Genomic DNA, 20,397 nt, shown 5'->3' with positions numbered 1-20,397 from the left:
TGCTCTTACCTTTTGTTATTTTTTTTTTATTTTGTTGTTGTACGGCGACCTTGAGTGTCTTTAAAGGTGCCTTTAATATAATGCATTATTATTCTTATTATGATGTATTTGGACCATTTTTGGACGACATTTCTGACCATTTTTGGACTATACTATGAAGTTTTTGACCAATTTTTACAACATACTATACTATGACATATTTTACCAATTTTGACCATTTTTGGACCACATACTATTACGTTTTTGACCATTTTTGGACGACATACTATACATTGAAGTTTTTGACCATTTTTGAACGACATACTATACTATGACGTCATTGCGACATACTATACTATGAAGTTTTTGTTAATTTTTGGATGCATACTATACTATGACGTTTTTGACCAATTTTAGACGACATACTTTACTATGACATTTTTGACCATTTTTGGAAGACATACTATACTATGACGTTTTTGACCAATTTTAGACGACATACTTTACTATGACATTTTTGACCATTTTTGGAAGACATACTATACTATGATGTTTTTGACCAATTTTTACGACATACTATACTATGACATATTTGACCAATTTTGACCATTTTTGGACCACATACTATTACGTTTTTGATCATTTTTGGACAACATACTATACTATGATGTATTTGACCTATTTGGACCATTTTTGGATGACATACTATACTATGACGTTTTTTACCATTTTTGGACGACATACTATGACGTTTTTGACAATTTTGGATGTCATGCTATACTATGATGTATTTGACCTATTTGGACAATTTTTGGACGACATACTATGACGTTTTTGACCGTTTTTGGATGACATACCATACTACTACGTTTTTTACCATTTTTGGACGACATACTATAACATTTTTGACCATTTTTGGATGTCATACTATACTATGACGTTTTCGACCATTTTTGGACAACATACTTTGCTACATGTATACTATGACGTTTTATACCTATTTGGACCACATACTATACTATGATATTTAACAGTTTACCATTTATCCTGCTTCCTCTTCTTTCCACTCATCTTCAGTCTCCACAAATCACTCACTCAAGTGGCGATAAAATACTTCAATTTATTATTTTGGGAACAATCTAAATAGAACCACAGTGCACAGCAGATTTCACATGTAAACATAAATAATCAACCAAATGCAGTTTGCTTATAATATCCACACACTTAAATAACATCAATAAATACAGTTTTAGCAGTGCAGTGTCAGGATGATGGCCTCTCTATACAGTACAGTGTGATGACAACAGTGCAACAAATAAAGTATATACACTACACAGGTTATGGGACCAATATCTGCTACAAGTCTGGAGCAAAGTATATTAATTCTGTGAACAAATCCATGCTGTATTGTTACACCATGATATGTTCTGATAAGGCTCTGTGGTTTACTACTACATGAAAAAGCAGCAGATGAGGGACTGACTGTTTTTATTTTTTTATATTACCCTAGAATTTCAGAATGCTTTACTGCCAATATGGCATCAAAAAGCTCATTTTAACTTACACACTAAAATCCATTTTCATAATGGTTCACCACAGTCTGTCAAAACTGAAATGCTCTTTGCACCTGTAGCAATGTGGGACTTTCAAGAGTCCAAAATCTAACCATGAGCCTTATTTAACAGCAGACGCATACTTAATTTACTCAATTTAACACAAAGAATTTCAATTGACAATTTCAATTAACCTTAATTACTTTCAGCTAGCTTGTGAGACAAACTGATACTTAAAGTTACCTCTAGAGGTAACTTTAAGTATCAGTACCGCAGGGATCAGAACAGTGCATTTTATCCAGGTTGCAAATTGTAAACTTCAAGTTCAGACATGAGTGCATGGCTAGGAGATAATGGATCAGGTTCAGCTCCCTTTGTTGATTCTTCACCACAGATGAGTTTCCCGGATCTCGGCAATCACTTGACTGGCTTTCTGCAACGCCTGTGGACAGGAATTTTTTTTTTTTTAAAAACGCACACAAAAAAATAGAAGGGTTGAAAAAGGGAAGCTTCAAGGCATCAAATACAAACAAGGTGAGGTGCGTTACCTGTAGCATGTCCGCCGCCTCCTTGCGCCGCTGGGCCATATCCTCCGACTCAGTCAGCAGATCATTGAGGAGGCCAGATTTATAAAGCTGACCAACAAGCTCACTCTGGAGGCTGTCCTTCACATGGTTGACCAGGAAGTGCATCACTGCCTTTGGCACACTGCAGCAGATAGAGAGAGAGGGGAAACAAATGGAACAGATGGTTCAGGTTTGACCCACCTGGTGATTATGTCTGTCTCGGTATCAAGTCCACTAACAAAATGTGTTCAATAGAGCTCAGGCACCCCAGACTGAAAGATTTAAGTTTTTTCCTTCTTGGAGGTAATGAACATCAAAACAGATTGGTATGAGGAAGGCTATGAAACTGCACATAATTTGGAAGTGAGTTAAGAAGCCATTAAGCAAATAAATTATACAGACCAGAAAAAAGAACTCACTTCTTGGAAAGAAACGAGTGGAGTGGGTATCTTGTGCTGATGCTTAGTCATTTTACTAAATAAAAAGAAAATATCTGGATACAGGCAAAAAAATTGGAGAGAGAAGACTTTTTTCTTTTCTTTTTTTTTTTTACCCGCAGTAAGGTTTGTATTTGATGTCACATCAACAATAACAACATGGACTCTGATTGGTTCGATGTGTATCTGTGAGATAATAAAACACTGAAGTCCACCTTGAGTAAAAAATAAATAAAAGCCTCATAATGAACACTGCCGTGTGGAATTGTATGTCGGATATAAAAGTTCAAATTGACGTTTGAAGATTACTAATTAATTGCACAGAAAAAACATGTAATTTGCAAATATCTGTATCTGTATACATAGTATGACTGCGAGGTGGAATCGTACCAGCCACCACCAGACACCAGAACCTTACAGGTGCAAATGAAACCACTACGCCACACATCCCTGTGTGATTTAAGAGCTCTTGGTGTTTTTCAGTATTCACTTTGGATGTGGAACCTTAAATGTTGGAGGATTACGGAATTGAACCCACAAGCTCAAGATCCTGAAGGCTGCTCCTTAACCAGTTGAGCTAACTACACACTCTTGCTTTACCTTTTCTGTTTGGCTGTGTGTGCTGGACCGACGTTATTAAGTGGTTCAATACGTTGAAGTCATGGGTTCGATTATTGAAAGGCTCCCAAATTTTGCAACTAAACACACAAGGACAAATAGCTCATGGGACTAAGAGAATGACTCAAGTTCCTAAGATTTGTGTGAGTATGGGTTCAAATCTTGCATGGACTGATTTTTAAATACAATATTCAACCAGATAGAGTAAATAGGAGTTCGAAAAATGAAAGAAAGAGTCTGGCGTTAGCTCAACTGGTTAAGGAGCAGTCCTCAGGATCCTGAGGTTATGGGTTCAACCCTTGGTTCCTGTGAGTATGGGTTTGAATTTTAAATACAATATTCAACCAGAAAGAGTAAATAGGAGTTCGAAAGATATAAGTTTGAGTGTGGAGTTAGCTCAACTGGTTAAGGAGCAGTCCTCAGGATCCTGAGGCTATGGGTTCAATCCCCTTATATGCCAACATTTAAGGTTCCACATCCAAAGTGAACACTGAAAAGCACCAAGAGCTTCCAAATCTCTCAGGGATGTGTGGCGTAGTGGTTGAGTTCACAACTGTAAGGTTGTATCAGTCAGATGGTGGCTGGTTCGAATCCACCTCGCAGTCCCTAGAGATTACTCGGTGGTGCGGAGTGGCAATAAAGTGGAGGATGGGAGGGAGAGGAAGAGGGAGGAGAGTAGGAGAGGGAGGAGAGTAGGAGAGGGAGGAGAGAGGGAGAGTGAGAGGAGAGGAGGAAGCGTAGGAGAGTGGAAGAGGGAGGAGAGTAGGAGAGGAGAGGAAGAGGGAGTAGGAGAGGAAGAGTGAGAGGAGAGTAGGAAGAGGGAGGAGAGTAGGAGGAGAGGGAGTGAGAGGAGAGTAGGAGAGGGGGAGGAGAGTAGGAGAGGGAGAGTGAGAGGAGAGGAGGAAGAGGGAGGAGAGGAGAGGAGTAGGAGAGGGAGAGTGAGAGGAGAGGAGGAAGAGGGAGGAGAGGAAGAGGAGAGGAAGAGGAGAGTAGGAGAGGGAGAGGGAGGAGAGTAGTAGGAGGAGAGTGAGAGGAGAGTAGGAGAGGAAGAGGGAGGAGAGTAGGAGAGGAGAGTGGGGGGAGGAGGAGAGTAGGAGAGGAGAGCGGGAGGAGGAGAGTAGGAGAGGAGAGCGGGAGGAGGAGGAGAGTAGGAGAGGAGAGCGGGAGGAGGAGAGTAGGAGAGGAGAGCGGGAGGAGGAGAGGAAGTGGTAGGAGAGGGAGAGGGAGGAGAGTAGGAGAGGAAGAGGGAGGAGAGGAGAGTAGGAGAGGAGAGCGGGAGTAGGAGAGGAGAGCGAGAGTAGGAGAGGAGAGGAGGAGAGGAAGAGTGAGAGGAGAGTAGGGAGAGGGAGGAGAGGGAGGAGAGTGGGGAGGAGTGGAAGAAGAGGTAGGAGAGTAGATTAAATCCCCTTATATGCCAACATTTAAGGTTCCACATCCAAAGTGAACACTGAAAAGCACCAAGAGCTCGAGGGAGAGGAAGTCATCCTTCTGTTTTCTTCTCTGCCTCCTACTCCCTCTTCCCTTCCTCTCCTCTTCTCTTCCTCTCCTCTTCTCTTCTCTTCCTCTCCTCTTCTCTTCCTCTCCTCTTCTCTTCCTCTCCTACTTTCCTCTCCTCCTCTCCTCCTCTCCTACTCTCCTCCCTCTCCCTCTTCCTCTCCTACTCTCCTCCCTCTTCCTCTTCCTCTCCTACTCTCCTCCCTCTTCCTCTCCTACTCTCCTCCCTCTTCCTCTCCTACTCTCCTCCCTCTTCCTCTCCTACTCTCCTCCCTCTTCCTCTCCTACTACTCTCCTCCCTCTTCCTACTCTCCTCTCACTCTTCCTCTCCTCTCCTACTCCTACTCTCCTCTCCCTCTCCTACCACTTCCTCTCCTCCTCCCGCTCTCCTCTCCTACTCTCCTCCTCCTGCTCTCCTCTCCTACTCTCCTCCTCCCGCTCTCCTCCTCCCGCTCTCCTCTCCTACTCTCCTCCTCCCGCTCTCCTCTCCTACTCTCCTCCTCCCGCTCTCCTCTCCTACTCTCCTCCTCCCGCTCTCCTCTCCTACTCTCCTCCCTCTTCCTCTCCTACTCTCCTCCCTCTTCCTCTCCTACTCTCCTCCCTCTCCCTCTCCTACTCTCCTCTCACTCTCCTCCTACTACTCTCCTCTTCCTCTCCTCTTCCTCTCCTCTCCTACTCTCCTCCCTCTTCCTCCTCTCCTCTCACTCTCCTACTCTCCTCCCCCTCTCCTCTCCTCCCCCTCTCCTACTCTCCTCTCACTCCCTCTCCTCCTACTCTCCTCCCTCTTCCTACTCTCCTCTCACTCTTCCTCTCCTACTCTCCTCCCTCTTCCTCTCCTCTCCTACTCTCCTCCCTCTTCCACTCTCCTACTCTTCCTCCTCTCCTCTCACTCTCCCTCTCTCCTCCCTCTCCTACTCTCCTCCCTCTTCCTCTCCTACTCTCCTCCCTCTTCCTCTCCCTCCCATCCTCCACTTTATTGCCACTCCGCACCACCGAGTAATCTCTAGGGACTGCGAGGTGGATTCGAACCAGCCACCATCTGACTGATACAACCTTACAGTTGTGAACTCAACCACTACGCCACACATCCCTGAGAGATTTGGAAGCTCTTGGTGCTTTTCAGTGTTCACTTTGGATGTGGAACCTTAAATGTTGGCATATAAGGGGATTGAACCCATAGCCTCAGGATCCTGAGGACTGCTCCTTAACCAGTTGAGCTAACTCCACACTCAAACTTATATCTTTCGAACTCCTATTTACTCTTTCTGGTTGAATATTGTATTTAAAATTCAAACCCATACTCACAGGAACCAAGGGTTGAACCCATAACCTCAGGATCCTGAGGACTGCTCCTTAACCAGTTGAGCTAACGCCAGACTCTTTCTTTCATTTTTCGAACTCCTATTTACTCTTTCTGGTTGAATATTGTATTTAAAAATCAGTCCATGCAAGATTTGAACCCATACTCACACAAATCTTAGGAACTTGAGTCATTCTCTTAGTCCCATGAGCTATTTGTCCTTGTGTGCTTATCTGCAAAATTTGGGAGCCTTTCAATAATCGAACCCATGACCTCAATGTATTGAACTACTTAATAACGTCAGCACACACAGCCAAACAGTTAGAAAATAAAAGCAAGAGTGTGCAGTTAGCTCAACTGGTTAAGGAGCAGTCATCAGGATCCTGAGGCTATGGGTTCAATCCCCTTATACGCCAACATTTAAGGTTCCACATCCAAAGTGAACACTGAAAAGCACCAAGGGCTCCCAAATCTCTCAGGGATGTGTGGCGTAGTGGTTGAGTTCACAACTGTAAGGTTGTACCAGTCTGGTGGTGGCTGGTTCGATTCCACCTCGCAGTCCCTAGAGATAACTCGGTGGTGCGGAGTGGCAAAAAAGTGGTGGAAAGGTGGGACTGGGGGCCTAGTAGTAAAAAAAAAAAAAAAAAGCAGGTAGTAGTAGTAGTAGTAGTAGGCGGCCTAATAGTAGTAAGTTAGTAGTAGGCGGCTAAGTAAAAGCAGTAGAAGTACGTTATTAGTAAGTAGTAGTAGTAGTAACATTTACAAATGTGTAAATACTCTACTTTTTGAAGTAAGTTTTTTTGAAAACATATTTTGGTCCAAAATTGGATAAAAAAACGTCATACTATACCATTTTGACAATTTGATTTCATCACAGATTCATTTTTCATACTAATTAAGTGAACCAAAACATCATAGTTTAATGTCATCCAATGTATCAAAATTGGTCAACGTCTATAAAGAATAGTATGTCACTTAAAAATGGTCAAAAATATTGTATATATTTCGATATATATAGGACCAGATGTATCAGTTATATAGGAGTTTGTTATCCTACCTGTCTTGAATGTTCTTGCGTACAATGAGGAAGTAAGACTTGATGAGGCGTTCGATGACCTCACAGTCCCGCTGCTCACGTGACGACAGCTTCCTGGCGACTGGCACAGGCTGTACGGACAAAAGGAAGAGGACGTTTTTGGGTTTAACAGTTGGTCATTGACAAAAAAAATACTGGTGCATGGTGAAAGGCAGATGTTTAGTTACCACATCAAGTAGGTTGACGGCTCCTTTGAGGGGGCTTCCAGGTCCAGAGCCTGGGGCTTCGTCTCCTTTCTTCAGCATCCCTCTCCAGTTGCCTGTGCTTTCCTGATCGCCCTGAGGTCCTGCTGCAGCCTGAGGAGCCAAGAACAGACCAAATATCACCACTTCAACACCGAGGCCGCTGACCAGCACTCTTCACTTGTCGCCAAGGTTTGCTAGGAGAGTATTTTGAAAATAATCTTCATATGCAACATATGCGTGTGGACAAAGAGACTGTCGATGCAACAAACAGAGGCCTTTCCATAACAAAAAGGACCCTTCTCTTCGCCTTCTCCTTCAAAACACAATAATGTACGCTCAGGCTGCTGTAGAAATAGGTCACCATAAAAATGGTGCCCATTTCCAGCAACCATCTCTCCAGTGTTCTAATGGTACATTGTGTTTGCTAATGGCGTTAAAGGGCTGTTGGATGATTAGAAAACCCTTTTGCAATGATGTTAGCACAGCTGAAAACAGTTTTGCTGGTTCTTTGACGAAAGGGCAAACTTATTATTTGGAATAAAAATCATATTTTCTATTCATTTTGCATCTCTTTTGATGAATAAAAGTGTGCCTTTTAAAAAAAAATGTATAGGTGTATATATATATATTATATACAAACCTTTGAACGGTAGGGTATATAGATGTAATAATTGCATTACACAAACAACCGTGAGGAATTACAAATCTAAATTGTAAAAAGTTTCATTTTTTAACAAGTGTTTGTTGTTTTCTGTCCATAAAAATGGTTTCAATGGTTTAAATTTTTACTCAAGAGCAAAAAAATTAATTATTATGATAATCAATATCAAATAATGTGAAAAACATTTTTTGGCCATATCAGCCCTACTTTAAGCTGTTAAAATGACTCGAGTGCAGCGCGACAAAAGCAAGGACCAAGTGTTTAAAGGCTGAAAAAGGGGGTTGAGAGGAGAGAGAAGGCATTTTCTGTGAGACAGGAGGAGCAGCTTTGGGGGGAAAATGCAGAAAACAGAAGCAGTTAATGCACATTCACACACAAACAGACAGATAAGCATGGCATCAGCAGACAGATCAGAGAGCATGCCAGAAGCCCGTGCTCATCCATTCACGCATTCACCCATCCATCCATCCATCCATGCCCCACCACCAGCACCACAGCCAGCGAGCTGCGTACGTGCCCACCTTGGCACCGTCCACGTCTGCTCCAGATGCAGGGGGCTCGCCAGAAACCACAGTTGAACCAGCCGGGCCTTTACCAACAGACTAGTAGGAATAAGGGAACAGGAATGGAGAGAGAGAGAGAGAGAGAGAGAGAGGGGGCGAGGGAGGAGAGAGAGAAAAAAATATATAGCGGAAATGTGGAAAGACATCTGAGGGGAGGAGAGGAGATGCTCTGAGAAAGAGAGAGGAGATGTGGGGATAAAATTCCTCAATGGAAACTAGCCGAAGCATTTGGGTTCAGAGATCCTCATCCTGTAGCGATATGAGTGATTTACGCCACACAAGTCCCCTTTATACTCAACACACAGAACATGTAGGCTGCTGTTATTACATTTCCAAGCAGGGTTTTTGTCTTTTTTTTTTTTTTTTTACCTTGTCTCTGGGCACTGCAGCGGGCAGCTCTCTCATCCTGTTCCTCCTTTGCTCCTACGAAGACACACAAAAGCAGATGTTGGTACAGTCGGAGGGTTTTGGCGAAACAGATTCAATACATCACAGGAAAGTATGGAAGATAATCGGCTAGAAAACACATAAAAAAAAGGGAAAAGAGGCAATGCAGAAAGCAAGTAAATGCATGTTTAAGTTTCCTTTAATTGTGCCATAGAAAAAGCAAATATCTAAACTCAATTAGGGCTAACTAACGATTATTTTTGTAATCGATTAATCTGTCTATTACTTTCTCGATTAATCGCTTGGTCCATAAAACGTTGATCAGTGTTTGTCAAACCTGGAAATGACGATGTTCTCAAATGTCTTGTTTGTCCATAAAAACCAAATTGATTCAGTTTTATTGATTTCTTTCTTATAAAGAGCAAAGAAACGACCAAAATATTCACATTTAAGAAGCTGAAACAATCAGAAATCTTGTTTTAAAGGTGCATTATGTAATAAATCTAAAGCAACTGACCATAAAATCCTCCTAATATGTCACAGAGACTCAGAAATAATGTTCATATAACAAACTGAACTCACCAACAACAACAGTACAGCCAAAATATTTGCATTAAAAAAAATATTTTGCAGACTGCAAATCATGTTTTGAAATCATGTTTTGGCATGTGGCGCCACCTACCGCCATCTACCAATCATTGCAGCCAGTAGAGTCTCAGCTGCCGAGCAACCACGGGTTGCCAGTTACGTCAGAAAACGAAACCTAAAAGACCTCGGTATTTTGAATGTGAATGTAGTAACCGTTTTTGGCCACATTCTTACATATGGCGCCTTTAATAATGAAAAAAGCTTCAAACTGATACATAATCGTTTCAGCTCTAAACTCAATACAATCTCACTCGTATTATACATTCATACATTTGTTTAAGGAAATAAATGTACTGTATATATATTTATTGATTTACTTTAAACACAAACCTCGATGTTGTTGTTCATGACCCCACAGGCATCTGCAAAGTCGGGATGTTTGGTGTTGATGTAGGCCAGCTCAATTGCAACCAAGTTGTGGACCTACAACGTGAAAAGAGAACAACTTCAGTCATTGGTCTGTCTTTTTGTTGAAATTGTCCACTGTGTACAAAAATGGACAGAGTTTTCCCCGTTAGAAAAGAAAAAGCTCAGAAAATTGGATGGAAGTAGCAGTTGCGCGCCATGGAGCACAGCTGGGAGCTGACATTATGAGCTGAAGGCAGAAAGCAGAGGTACCATTTCATTGGTGATAGGCAGTCTCTTCCTGAGGAGGGAGGTGACCACTTCCACAATGGCCTCATGTAGCTTAGGGAACCTCTGCAGCTCCTGCGTGATAAAACACCAGGACATGAGTAGAAATCAAACCGTCCTTCCTTCTTCTTCGTCTCATGAGAGCATTAGCAGAGCAGAGTTACCTGTGTGCTGTAGTTGCTGCAGTGCTGGATGATCCTCTGCATCTCCTCGTGGACGAGCTCCACGCAGCGCAAACTGGGCTCCTCCAGGCGTTTCACCTGCTTCTTCACCAACAGCTCGAAGGAAACCTCGGGCACAAACAGTGACGGACGAGGGCCCTGATTGGGTGAGGAGAGGGAGCTGCAGGTTAGTGGTTTACCAGGAATCACAACTGGTGATGATGTTATTATTTAGCATGTGTTTGGTCTATTTATTTGCTGCGTCCTTCATCTTAAATCCCACTCTGACAAGCAAAACTAGCAGTTGTTTTTTTCTTATTACACATACACCACAGTTCAAAAATTTGAACACTTAGAAATGTCCTTATTTTTGAAGGAAAAGCACTTTTTTTTTTCAATGAATATAACATTAAATGAATCAGAAATACACTCTATACATTGTTAATGTGGTAAACGACTATTCTAGCTGCAAATGTCTGGTTTTTAATGGAACATTAAACACTCTCCAGTGTTCTAATGGTACACTGTGTTTGCTAATCGCGTTAGAAGGCTATTGGATGATTAGAAAACCCTTGTGCAATGATTTCTAATCCTGTCAATGTCTTGACTATGTTTTCTATTCATTTCATAACTCTTTTGACGAATAAAAGTGTTAGATTTAATGGAAAACACATAAAAACTTTATAGGTGATCCCAAACTTTTGAACGGTAGTGTAGTCCCCAACAGAATTCACTTCTGAAACTTATCGTCGATACTTCTTAGTGTTTTCAGTCATACTCTCACCTATTTGGAGCCATTTTGCTTTACTAGCGCAACGTCACTACGGTCTCTAGCTATGTTTACATGGACACAAGTAATCGGAATAAAAGTAAACATGCCAATCCGAAAAACTCTGATCCGATAAATTTCTTTGGGAAACGAGAGGCCTGGTATATGCCGAACATCATACAGATCGGTGAGTCATGTGATTATTCCTGAAACGGATAGTGAACAGACAGGCTGCAACTTTTCATAATCGATTAATCTGTTGATTATAGAATATCAGATAACGTTAAAACATGTTGATCAGTGTTTCTCAAACCTGGAAAGGATGATGTTCGCAAATCGTTTATTAATTTTTAATGATTTCCTTCTTACTTGGCGCAAAGAAATGAGAAAATATTCACATTTACGAAGCTGAAAAATAAGAAATCTTCTTTTTAAATCATTAAAAAAAGCTTGATTATCAAAATAGTCGACGATTAACTATCGATTAATAATCGAGCAATTGCTTCAGCTCTAATTCCGACTGAATGTCCATCTTTTCGGAGTGAAGACATTTTGTCAGTCTGTCTTGATATAAAATAAATCCCTTCCTGTGTATGAATGTCACCAGGTGAATCACTGCTACAGCGAGAAAAACAGACAGAGTTGTTTGAAGCTGATAGGCTTGATCAGCATTGTGTTCACTTATTTGACAAAGGTTTGAGTGCCATGCGCATCATTATATGTTTAAAAGTTGCAGCCTACAGTTTAAGGATGTGTCTATCCTAGTTCTACAAAACTAGGATAGACACGTGCTTGGGGAAAAAAAGGGTCATATTTTATTGTTTTTCGACTGCTAATGATGCTGAGAGGAGAAACCGCAGTGACCCTAATGATGTCACTTCTCATGAGACAATGCAGCAGCACTCACTGTTGCGTTCCTTATGGCTGTTAGGATATCTATGGTGCTGAGTCCTCCCAGAGGATCCACAGACTCCAGTGTTCTGCCAAAAGTCTCGTGGAATATGTAACAAATCCTGGCTCCACCGCACCTGAAAAACAGCAGCGGGGGGATATTAGTTGTAGAGTGAAGCCCTCCTCTCCTGTCAGCTCTTCCTTCGCAGCAGCTGTGCGTGCCTCAACTCACAAGTTGTGTCATATTAAATTATGAAACCAATGCAGTTGTTTTTTGCTCATTTTCACGGCGCTGGACCGACAGCATCACCGTGTGGCCGAGCGGGGGAAAGACACCGGGTACTCACAGCTCTGCCGTCTCGATGTATTTGGCCGTGCCCTCGATGGTGTTGCAGTACTCGGTGGCGAACTTGGTGATGAGCTGGAGCAAGGTGGCACTTTGGTCTTCAACGGGCTCTCCGTAGCTGCTGAGCAGGGACTGATACTGTGCTGCCAGGACATTGATCCGTGTCTTCAGCTCGGGGAGACAGTCTCGAATGTGATGCATCAGTAACCTGACATTAACACAGCAAAGGGCAGACCATTGCTATTGTTTAAAAACGGCAGAAAATGGCTTCACACGCGACGTCAATATTATTCATCACACATTTTATTAATAATAATAATATGAGGCTTCCTGTTGTTATTCAAAATAAAGAAACTGGGATATCTTCATTTGTTGAAGGTTAAATCTATATCTGTATCACATCTTAATTTTTGCACTATTACTGTTTATGGTAACACTTTAGATTAGGGAACACATATTCACCACTAACTAGGTTATATGGTTACTAACATATATAAGTAACATACTAGCCCTTTATTAGTAATCATTAAACACCTTATTCTAACTCTATAATGACAATAATTAAGATTTTTCCTACATAAGGTGTTAATACGTGCTTAATATTTACTAATAAAGGGCTAGTATGCGACTTATATGCATGTTAGTAAGCACCTAGTTAATGGTGAATATGTGTTCCCTAATCTAAAGTGTTACCTTATTTACTATTAGATAAGTTGGTTTATGATGTAATGAAATAAATTTACCGGCGCACAGTTATGTCTGGTTTTGTCATCAACTGTTATAGAGACTGTTGTTAGAATGGTTTGAAATTACAGAAACAAGGACTGAACAATTAGTCAGTTTCAAAATAAATGTAACTGGCAAATTGCAAACATTGCTATTTAATTGTTTGGGTTTTTATGCCAATTAATAATATCTTATGGCTCTCATTCTTGCATGAGAAAGAACTTAATAATTGCATGTTAATGTTCTATCAACTTTTAAGGGTCCAGTGTGTATGAATTAGTGACTTTAGTGTACTAAAGTACACGTAAAAGCTTTATATATAAGTTAATTAGTTATTTTTAAGTGAATAAACACATTTATGGATAGAATATTTCATTTCTGCCAATAAACCCTCACTGTTAAACACTGGACCTCCACAGGTTAAATGGAAGTCATGGAAGACAAATCAATAAATCACAGTCTATCTGTCAGAAATGTCACAATTACTTATTTTTATCTCTTTAAGAAACATGAGCATTGTATCCTTTACCTGTTTAAGGTCCTGGCCAAGTATTTGGTTCCATTTCTGTTGGCGAGAGACGGATATTTCTTCTGCAGGAACGCGTATTCGTCTCGAATGGCATCGGCCACGGGCTTCTTATTGTTGATGTCCAACTGGCTCCTGAGATTCAAATTCAGCAACACTTTAAAGCAGTGCGGCAAAAAAATAATAATAATACTCACTGATCACTGATAACTAAACATAGAGTAAGTGATGACATTAAAAAATATAATCCACAATGTAAATGCAGTCAATAAAGCAAAACGTCCATTGATGATGTATGTGCCTTTAAAGAGTATTAAAAATGTCTCTATTATTATCCCACCTCCATTGTGAGTAATACATTATTTCATGATTTATTAAATATGGTACAGACCTGTTGACCACTCCAATGAGGCCCAGTTTGACCGGTATGACTCTGCCCATTAGCACATCCATGGCATCAGTGCCAGCGTCCATCAGGTCCAGCTTGGTCACCACGGCCAGTGTCCTCCTGCCTAGTGATGAGTCACAAAAATGGTGACTAATACCCCAAAAAAACAGTTTAATCCTCGGTTTAAACTGTTTTTTTTTTTCGTTTTATCTCGTCACCATTGGTGACAAAAATCTATCATGAAAGACTAAGTGTTTTCCTCACCATCAGGGTCGACTTCTCTAGCCACCTTCAGAGCCTCCGAAGTGGCCATGTCCGTGTTTGCAGCCGTGACAGCCAGGATGATACAGTTAGGGTTGGAGATGTGCTTCAGGATTAGATCTCTTATCTGCACCTCGATGTCCTTCGGCTGATCTCCGACAGGCACCTGATCGGAAGCCATGCCAAAGAGTCAAAACAAAAACACGGGAGCATGTCGGTGTGTGATTCATTACGAAGTGCAGCGGGGGATTTCTAAAATGAACATGTTGCACCGGAGGGAAGAAACTAATGAGTGTGGAATTAAAGCCTGCTGAGTGGATACACCTGAACTTTAACAGCACACGCTTCTGAAAAATTAAGCCCGAGCTGATAATTCCCTGCGGTGTACAAACGTTGAATACACAAAACCATTAGCCACATAGGTTTTTTTTTTAGCAATAATGACCATATATATTTGAGAAAATCACGCCTTTGAAATGTTTTTAATGAACAGCTGCATCTTCAATCGAGCAACGGAGTGCTGTAGTATTTGATCAAAGCCTTGACTTGGGGCGGAGGAGGTCAGAAGAAACAGCTTGTGTTACCTTAGTGATTCCTGGCAGATCCACCAGTGTGAGGTTGACAACGTGAGGAGAAAATATCTTCAGGTGAATGGGCTCCTCGCTGATCCCCTGCAGAGAGACAACAACAAACAGTTTTTAACAACTCTGACACTGGTTTACCAAACTTGGCAGAGCACAGTCTTTGTGTGAATTATGGCGTAAACACAGGATTATTAAGAATACAGGAGCAGACTAGGAAACAGCCACACGTGTTGTTGAATGACCTTGTGTGATTCTGAGGTATCTCTGACAAATGGAAGCTTTTGCTCTGGAACCTTGATGTCAAACATGGCAACCCAGAGGTGTTGAGGAGAGGCTGAAGACTTTCCAGGTATTTTAGGACTGTTTACAGTTACGGAGTAACACAGTTCTCCCACAGAACCAGAACAGACCAAGACAAAAATTGTGTGAGGAGACCGAGTGCACTGAGACTTTCAATGCTCCGCTCTGGAGGAAACAGCAGGGATCGAGAGACAGTATCTCACGCCGAGGAGTTTTACAATCGCTGTTGCTGAAGTGTCAGTGTCACTTTTGATGAGGTCACACAGAGGGCTTTCACAACAGTGTGACACTCACTAATGACACACAAAGGAATGTGTATGACTCATACTTGTCCCAAAATTATTGGTTTCTAATATGATAAAATACTAATATAATATAAACTGTATATATTATACATAATCCCATTCTTGAGGGGGTATTTTTTTAAGTTTTGTATGCTTTCATCTAATTGGGGTTGGATTATTGTAATTTTTCTGTTGTTAGTCACCAATCCCTGCAGCCGGTGTTCCAGTAAGTAAGAATGTCTGGTTGTTGGCTCCACCAAGGGTGTTGGTTGTTTGATTTGGTTCTTTGTCTATGTGTGTGTGTGTGTGTGTTAGCAGGATCAGGCAAACCTGATTTTCTTGAAACATGATGGAAGTTTGGGCTGTGATACGAGAAAGAATCCATTACATTTCAGGGCATTGAAGTGGATATAGAACTTTATGTCTTCCAAATCAGGCATATGTTGTGTGTTATAATTTGTTCTGATGAACAGATGATAAACTATGTCCAAATCTATTAATTTGTTCTTTTCAGTAAAATGAGAGTATGTGGTTGCCAAGGGTGACCCTGGTGTATAATGGTAAAAAAAATTACCCATCACACTTAGCTAGTGCTCTACTTCATTCAAACATGTATTTACATCTGTTTGAAAATTATATCAATTACATTTGGTTGTGTTTTCAACCTAGTTGTGACAAAAACGATTTAGTAAAATATCCAAGGCCACATTAAAGGCGCCATATGTAAGAATGTGGCCAAAAACAGTTACTACACACAAATTCAATATACAGAGGTCTTTTAGGTTTCGTTTTCTCCACCATTGTAGCTCAGATGTGTGGTTGCTCGACAGCTGAGACTCTACTGACGGCAATGATTGATAGACGGCGGTAGGTGGCGCCACATGCCAAAACATGATTTTTTTAATGCGAATATTTTGGCTGTACTGTTGTTGTTGGTGAGTTCAGTTTGTTATATGAACATTATTCCTGAGTCTATGTGACATATTAGAAGGATTTTATGCCAGTTGCTTTAGATTTATTACATAATGCACCTTTAAATCTGAGCACTGCCTTGGATGAAACTGAATTATTTGAAGTCCTCGTTTTTTGCGACATATGTGAGAAAATGAGATGACTGGGGTTTAGAAAACACGCTGAATGTCCTCCTCACCTTATTATTTCCCGATATTCGCTCAGTCTCCGTTTCAATTTCTTGCCTGATTTCATCAAACTCTGTGAAGATCTGCAAAGAGGAAAACGCAGAGATTGCTAAAGTCAATTGGTGACAAACACCGACAAGGAAAAACACTTGACATCGCACAAACCCAGACCTGGTTTTTCGTGTGAAGAAACTTGCCCCATTCTTCACCTTCTCTACCTGTGAATCGAGAGAAAACAGCGTGTGTGTGATGGTATTCAGTAAAAATAAAACTACAATGAGGACACATGATGACAGATAGTTGTTCTGCGAATAAGGAAGCAGAAATGTGTGTCTTTGTGATGAAAGGAGCAACATTAGGAGACTATTTGGGGCATTTTAAAGTGTTGTACAGTGCTTTAAAAACTATATAAACGTCATGCTTGCTTATTGAGGACTAGGATGTACCCCAATACACTTAGTGGCCGATACTTTAGGTCCATGGCTTGTTTATACAGATATCTTTTCAACCAATCACAAGGCAGCAATTTAAAGCATTTAGGCATATAGACATGGACAAGTTCAAACTCGGCGTCAAAATGGAGAATAAAGGAGATTTGGAAAAATGGGATTCCCTATAACAGATGGGCTGGTCTGAGTTTTGCAGAAACTGCTGATCTACTGGGATTTTCACACACACACACACACACACACACAAGCATCTCTAAAAAGATGAAAATCTGAAATCTGAGAATAGGAAAATCCAAAAACAATGAAAATTGTGATAGAATTTTCTTTTATATCGAATCAACACATAAGTCACATAATTGCTGTTAAATGTTTTGCCTCAGATTTGTGAAATGTTTCTTCCTTTAGTAATCGTTGTTTTCTGTTCACAAAGAAGTTTAAAGCCACCATTTACTGGTTTCTTCAACTAACACTCAGGAGTAACGCTTAATCTTGAATTAGCTAACAAGAATTTATTGCAATATTTATGTACGTCTATGGCGATAAATCTTTTCAAGTCAGCTGATGATCTTAAAAAAAATAACTGGACTAGTTCTGGGAAACAGACTGTAGCAGCTACAGGAAATTAAATAAATAAATGAATGAATGAATGAATGAATGAATGAATGAAGCTGCATCTGCTGAGAAATGGTGAGAAATAATTCTGCTGCTTTCTGCTGTGTTACAGAATCACTCAGCCTGACTCATTTGCATGTGCTGTGGTTTTGTTTAAGCCTAATTTGCAGTCCGAATTAAACTTAACTGCCACTCCTACAAATGCTGGTGAATTGGTGTGAGCCAATTCATGCTGGTGAATTGGTGCGGCCATCTTGGAAAAGATGGCCGCTGAGGTGCAGGCACACAGTGTGGCAGGTCCTGTGTGGTTGCCTAAAAAATCTTTCAAAGTCATCATTAGACCTCGGATTCTGCCATCAACATTTGTGACGATTGCTTTTATATCTGCCTATCTTCTCCTGAGTTTAACGTGCCCAAGGAAAAGGGATAACCCAGTCAGATGGAGTCATCAACACCTTTTGTTTTCAAGACTGCTGAACCATGGCCATGCTAGATCACCCCCAGGTAAAAATGAACAATCTGTCACTTCTAGACCATTCCTAGGAGTTGGCAACCTGGTGATGATACTACTTTTGGCTGGTGATATTGAACCAAATCCTGGTCCATTTCTAGAAGGGCTAAAGCTAACTAGGCAACCACAACCACATGGGCTAACACCATTGCAGCTAGCTGGGCTACTTGGGCTACCACCTCTGCAGCTAGCTGGGCCTGGGCTACTACCTCTGCAGCTAACTGGGCCTGGGCTACCACCCCTGCAGCTAGCTATACCTGGGCTACCACCTCTGCAGCTACCTGGGCTACCACTTCGACATCTAGGTGGGCCTGGACTACCACCTCTGCAGCTAGCTGGGCCTGGGCTACCACCTCTGCAGCAAGCTGGACCTGGGCTACCACCTCTACTCCTACCTGGGCCTAGGCTACCACCTCTGCAGCGACCTGGGCCACCATCTCTGCAGTCACCTGGGCCACCATCTCTGCAACTACCGGGGCTACCACCTCTACTCCTACCTGGGCCTGGACTACCACCTTTGGTAAATGATTCTAAGACTGAAACAAAAAGTTCAGAACCAATTGCAAAGCTAAAGTCCTTGAATCCTGCAATCAAAAAACAAAAAAAGATGCATTTCTTCCAAACTCTCAATAGACAACAGTCGAGTAAACACCAGAGCAGTGACCAGAGGGGACTGCAACGTACAAAGGCGCAGGACGAAATTTGGCCAAATGGTGGGGTCCATCAGGGGCACACAGACATGGAATAAGCTACCAGACCATGTCAGAAACTGTGACACCTATTCAACATTTAAACAATCACTGAAACAATGGTTGAAAACTAACCAGACATGCACTCACAGTTAGATTATCCACTTTTATTTTTTATTTTTTTGTAATGTCTTGTGATTTATGTATTCTTTTGTACCATGTCCTGTTAAATGTCTAATGTACTGACCTGCCTTAGGACAACGGATGAAAACTAGCTATTGTGCTAACTCTGGCATATTTACATTGTTGCTCTATGCTGACATGTCGATGAATATGCATTGTCCTAATTTAAATAAATAAATTAATTAACATTACAGTAAATGTCCGGTATCCTCAGGCTCAGTGTACTTCAGCAGTTTTGAAATAATCAATTAATCTAAAAGTCAAGCTCATTAAATGGTCGATATTGTGCTTTTTTTAGTCTTGCTGACCACTCAAAACTGCTTTTCACAACAGTTTTGCCATTCATCCATTCACACATCTTTTATACCCATACATTAGCTGCCAAAACAGCCGTCAGAGACAACTTGGGGGTCAAGTTGCCCTGCGACACATCGACATGCAGACTAGCAGAGCCAGGAACTGAATCCACAACCTTCCAGTTGAAACACGACTATCACCGTTAGCCATTAAGTAACTTTCTTTGCATTCATTTGAAAAAGTTGCTTTAAATTATTGATATGAACTGTAAAAACTGCAAATCAATATTCAATGTATGCGATTAATCCTGAAGAGAAACAAAAATAATAGTTTGACAGCCATATTTTAATAACTTCCCAGCTATATTGGTACCTACCAGTGTCATCATTCTTTCTGGCGTCACCTGGATCCACATGGACCAGCTGGAGGATGAGAGGTCGCCTAGTTACCACGCCAGTCCCACGGGGCAGCAGGTCCCTGCCCACCAGGCTCTCCAGCACAGAACTCTTTCCACTACTCTGGAGACGAAGAACACAAACACAGATATGGGTTAGAATATGATGGAATAAACCAAGGACTGATTTAGGACAACAAATCCATCAAGGTCTGAACCACAATGAACCAGAGATAGAGACAGCACAGTTTAATTGCACCTGTCTTTTTCCAAAAGCTCTGACCTGGTTTAGCTAACAGAGGTTAGTGTGTGTATGGGTGTGTGTGTGTGTGTGTGTGTCAAAATAGCAGTGATTAAATTTAAAGATGATCAAAATAGACTTCACTGCCACTGCCAGTGCAGCCTTTGCAGCAGACGACTTCATTAAATAGAAGGGTGTTAGCGCCAGAATGGGACCAGAATACACTCTATGGAGCTATTACACGTTTCATAATTAGTGTCTTAATTCATGTATGAATGTTGTTTAAGCAAGGTTATCTGTTTAGCTGTCAACACACACACAATCACAATCACAGCTGCTCACCTGGGTACCGACCACCGCTATCTGCGGCAGTTGAATGATATCCGCACCCACGGTGTTGAACACATCCTGGAGCTTGTTTATGACCGGGATAAGAGCCTCCATGCTCGCGTCGACGCTGTGAAAGTGAATAAAAACCAGTTATTTTCGTGATTGAGCCAAAGTCATTCAATGTCCCATCGACACC

General features: G+C 41.4%; 1 protein-coding gene across 2 annotated transcripts; it reads right to left on the bottom strand.

Moving 5' to 3' along the window:
• Positions 1 to 1,258: 1,258 nt before the first annotated feature.
• Positions 1,259 to 20,316, bottom strand: LOC310942070 (dynamin-1-like protein). Of its 2 annotated transcripts, XM_083907350.1 has the most exons (19): positions 20,214 to 20,316; positions 19,613 to 19,754; positions 16,667 to 16,713; positions 16,507 to 16,578; positions 14,773 to 14,859; positions 14,192 to 14,354; positions 13,931 to 14,051; positions 13,543 to 13,674; positions 12,289 to 12,495; positions 11,958 to 12,078; positions 10,285 to 10,440; positions 10,106 to 10,195; positions 9,818 to 9,910; positions 8,822 to 8,875; positions 8,411 to 8,491; positions 7,211 to 7,339; positions 7,005 to 7,114; positions 2,081 to 2,240; positions 1,802 to 1,974 (listed from the first exon to the last, which is right to left on the bottom strand). In XM_083907350.1, the coding sequence occupies exons 1-19, from the start codon at positions 20,313 to 20,315 to the stop codon at positions 1,918 to 1,920; spliced, it is 2,124 nt and encodes a 707-aa protein (XP_083763476.1). In that variant the 5' UTR covers position 20,316; the 3' UTR covers positions 1,802 to 1,917. The 2 variants fall into 2 exon arrangements, with proteins under 2 accessions (XP_083763475.1, XP_083763476.1); XM_083907349.1 differs by having other exon boundaries at positions 1,259 to 2,240.
• Between the last annotated feature and the right edge of the window lie 81 nt (positions 20,317 to 20,397).

The sequence above is a fragment of the Microchirus variegatus genome, assembly GCF_963457635.1.
Source record: "Microchirus variegatus genome assembly, chromosome: 20".
Classification (NCBI taxonomy): Eukaryota; Metazoa; Chordata; class Actinopteri; order Pleuronectiformes; family Soleidae; genus Microchirus; species Microchirus variegatus.
This window is presented reverse-complemented; position numbering and strand designations above follow the sequence as displayed.

What these genes read in the sequence shown, in the direction of transcription:
- LOC310942070 (XM_083907349.1), bottom strand. Translation starts at nt 20,315, where the DNA reads ATGGAGGCTCTTATCCCGGTCATAAACAAGCTCCAGGATGTGTTCAAC. An exon ending in ATCTGCCAGGAATCACTAAG is followed by an intron (nt 14,355 to 14,772) that starts GTAACACAAGCT and finishes GCTTCCGATCAG; the next exon opens with GTGCCTGTCGGAGATCAGCC. An exon ending in GCAGCAACTACAGCACACAG is followed by an intron (nt 10,196 to 10,284) that starts GTAACTCTGCTC and finishes TTTATCACGCAG; the next exon opens with GAGCTGCAGAGGTTCCCTAA.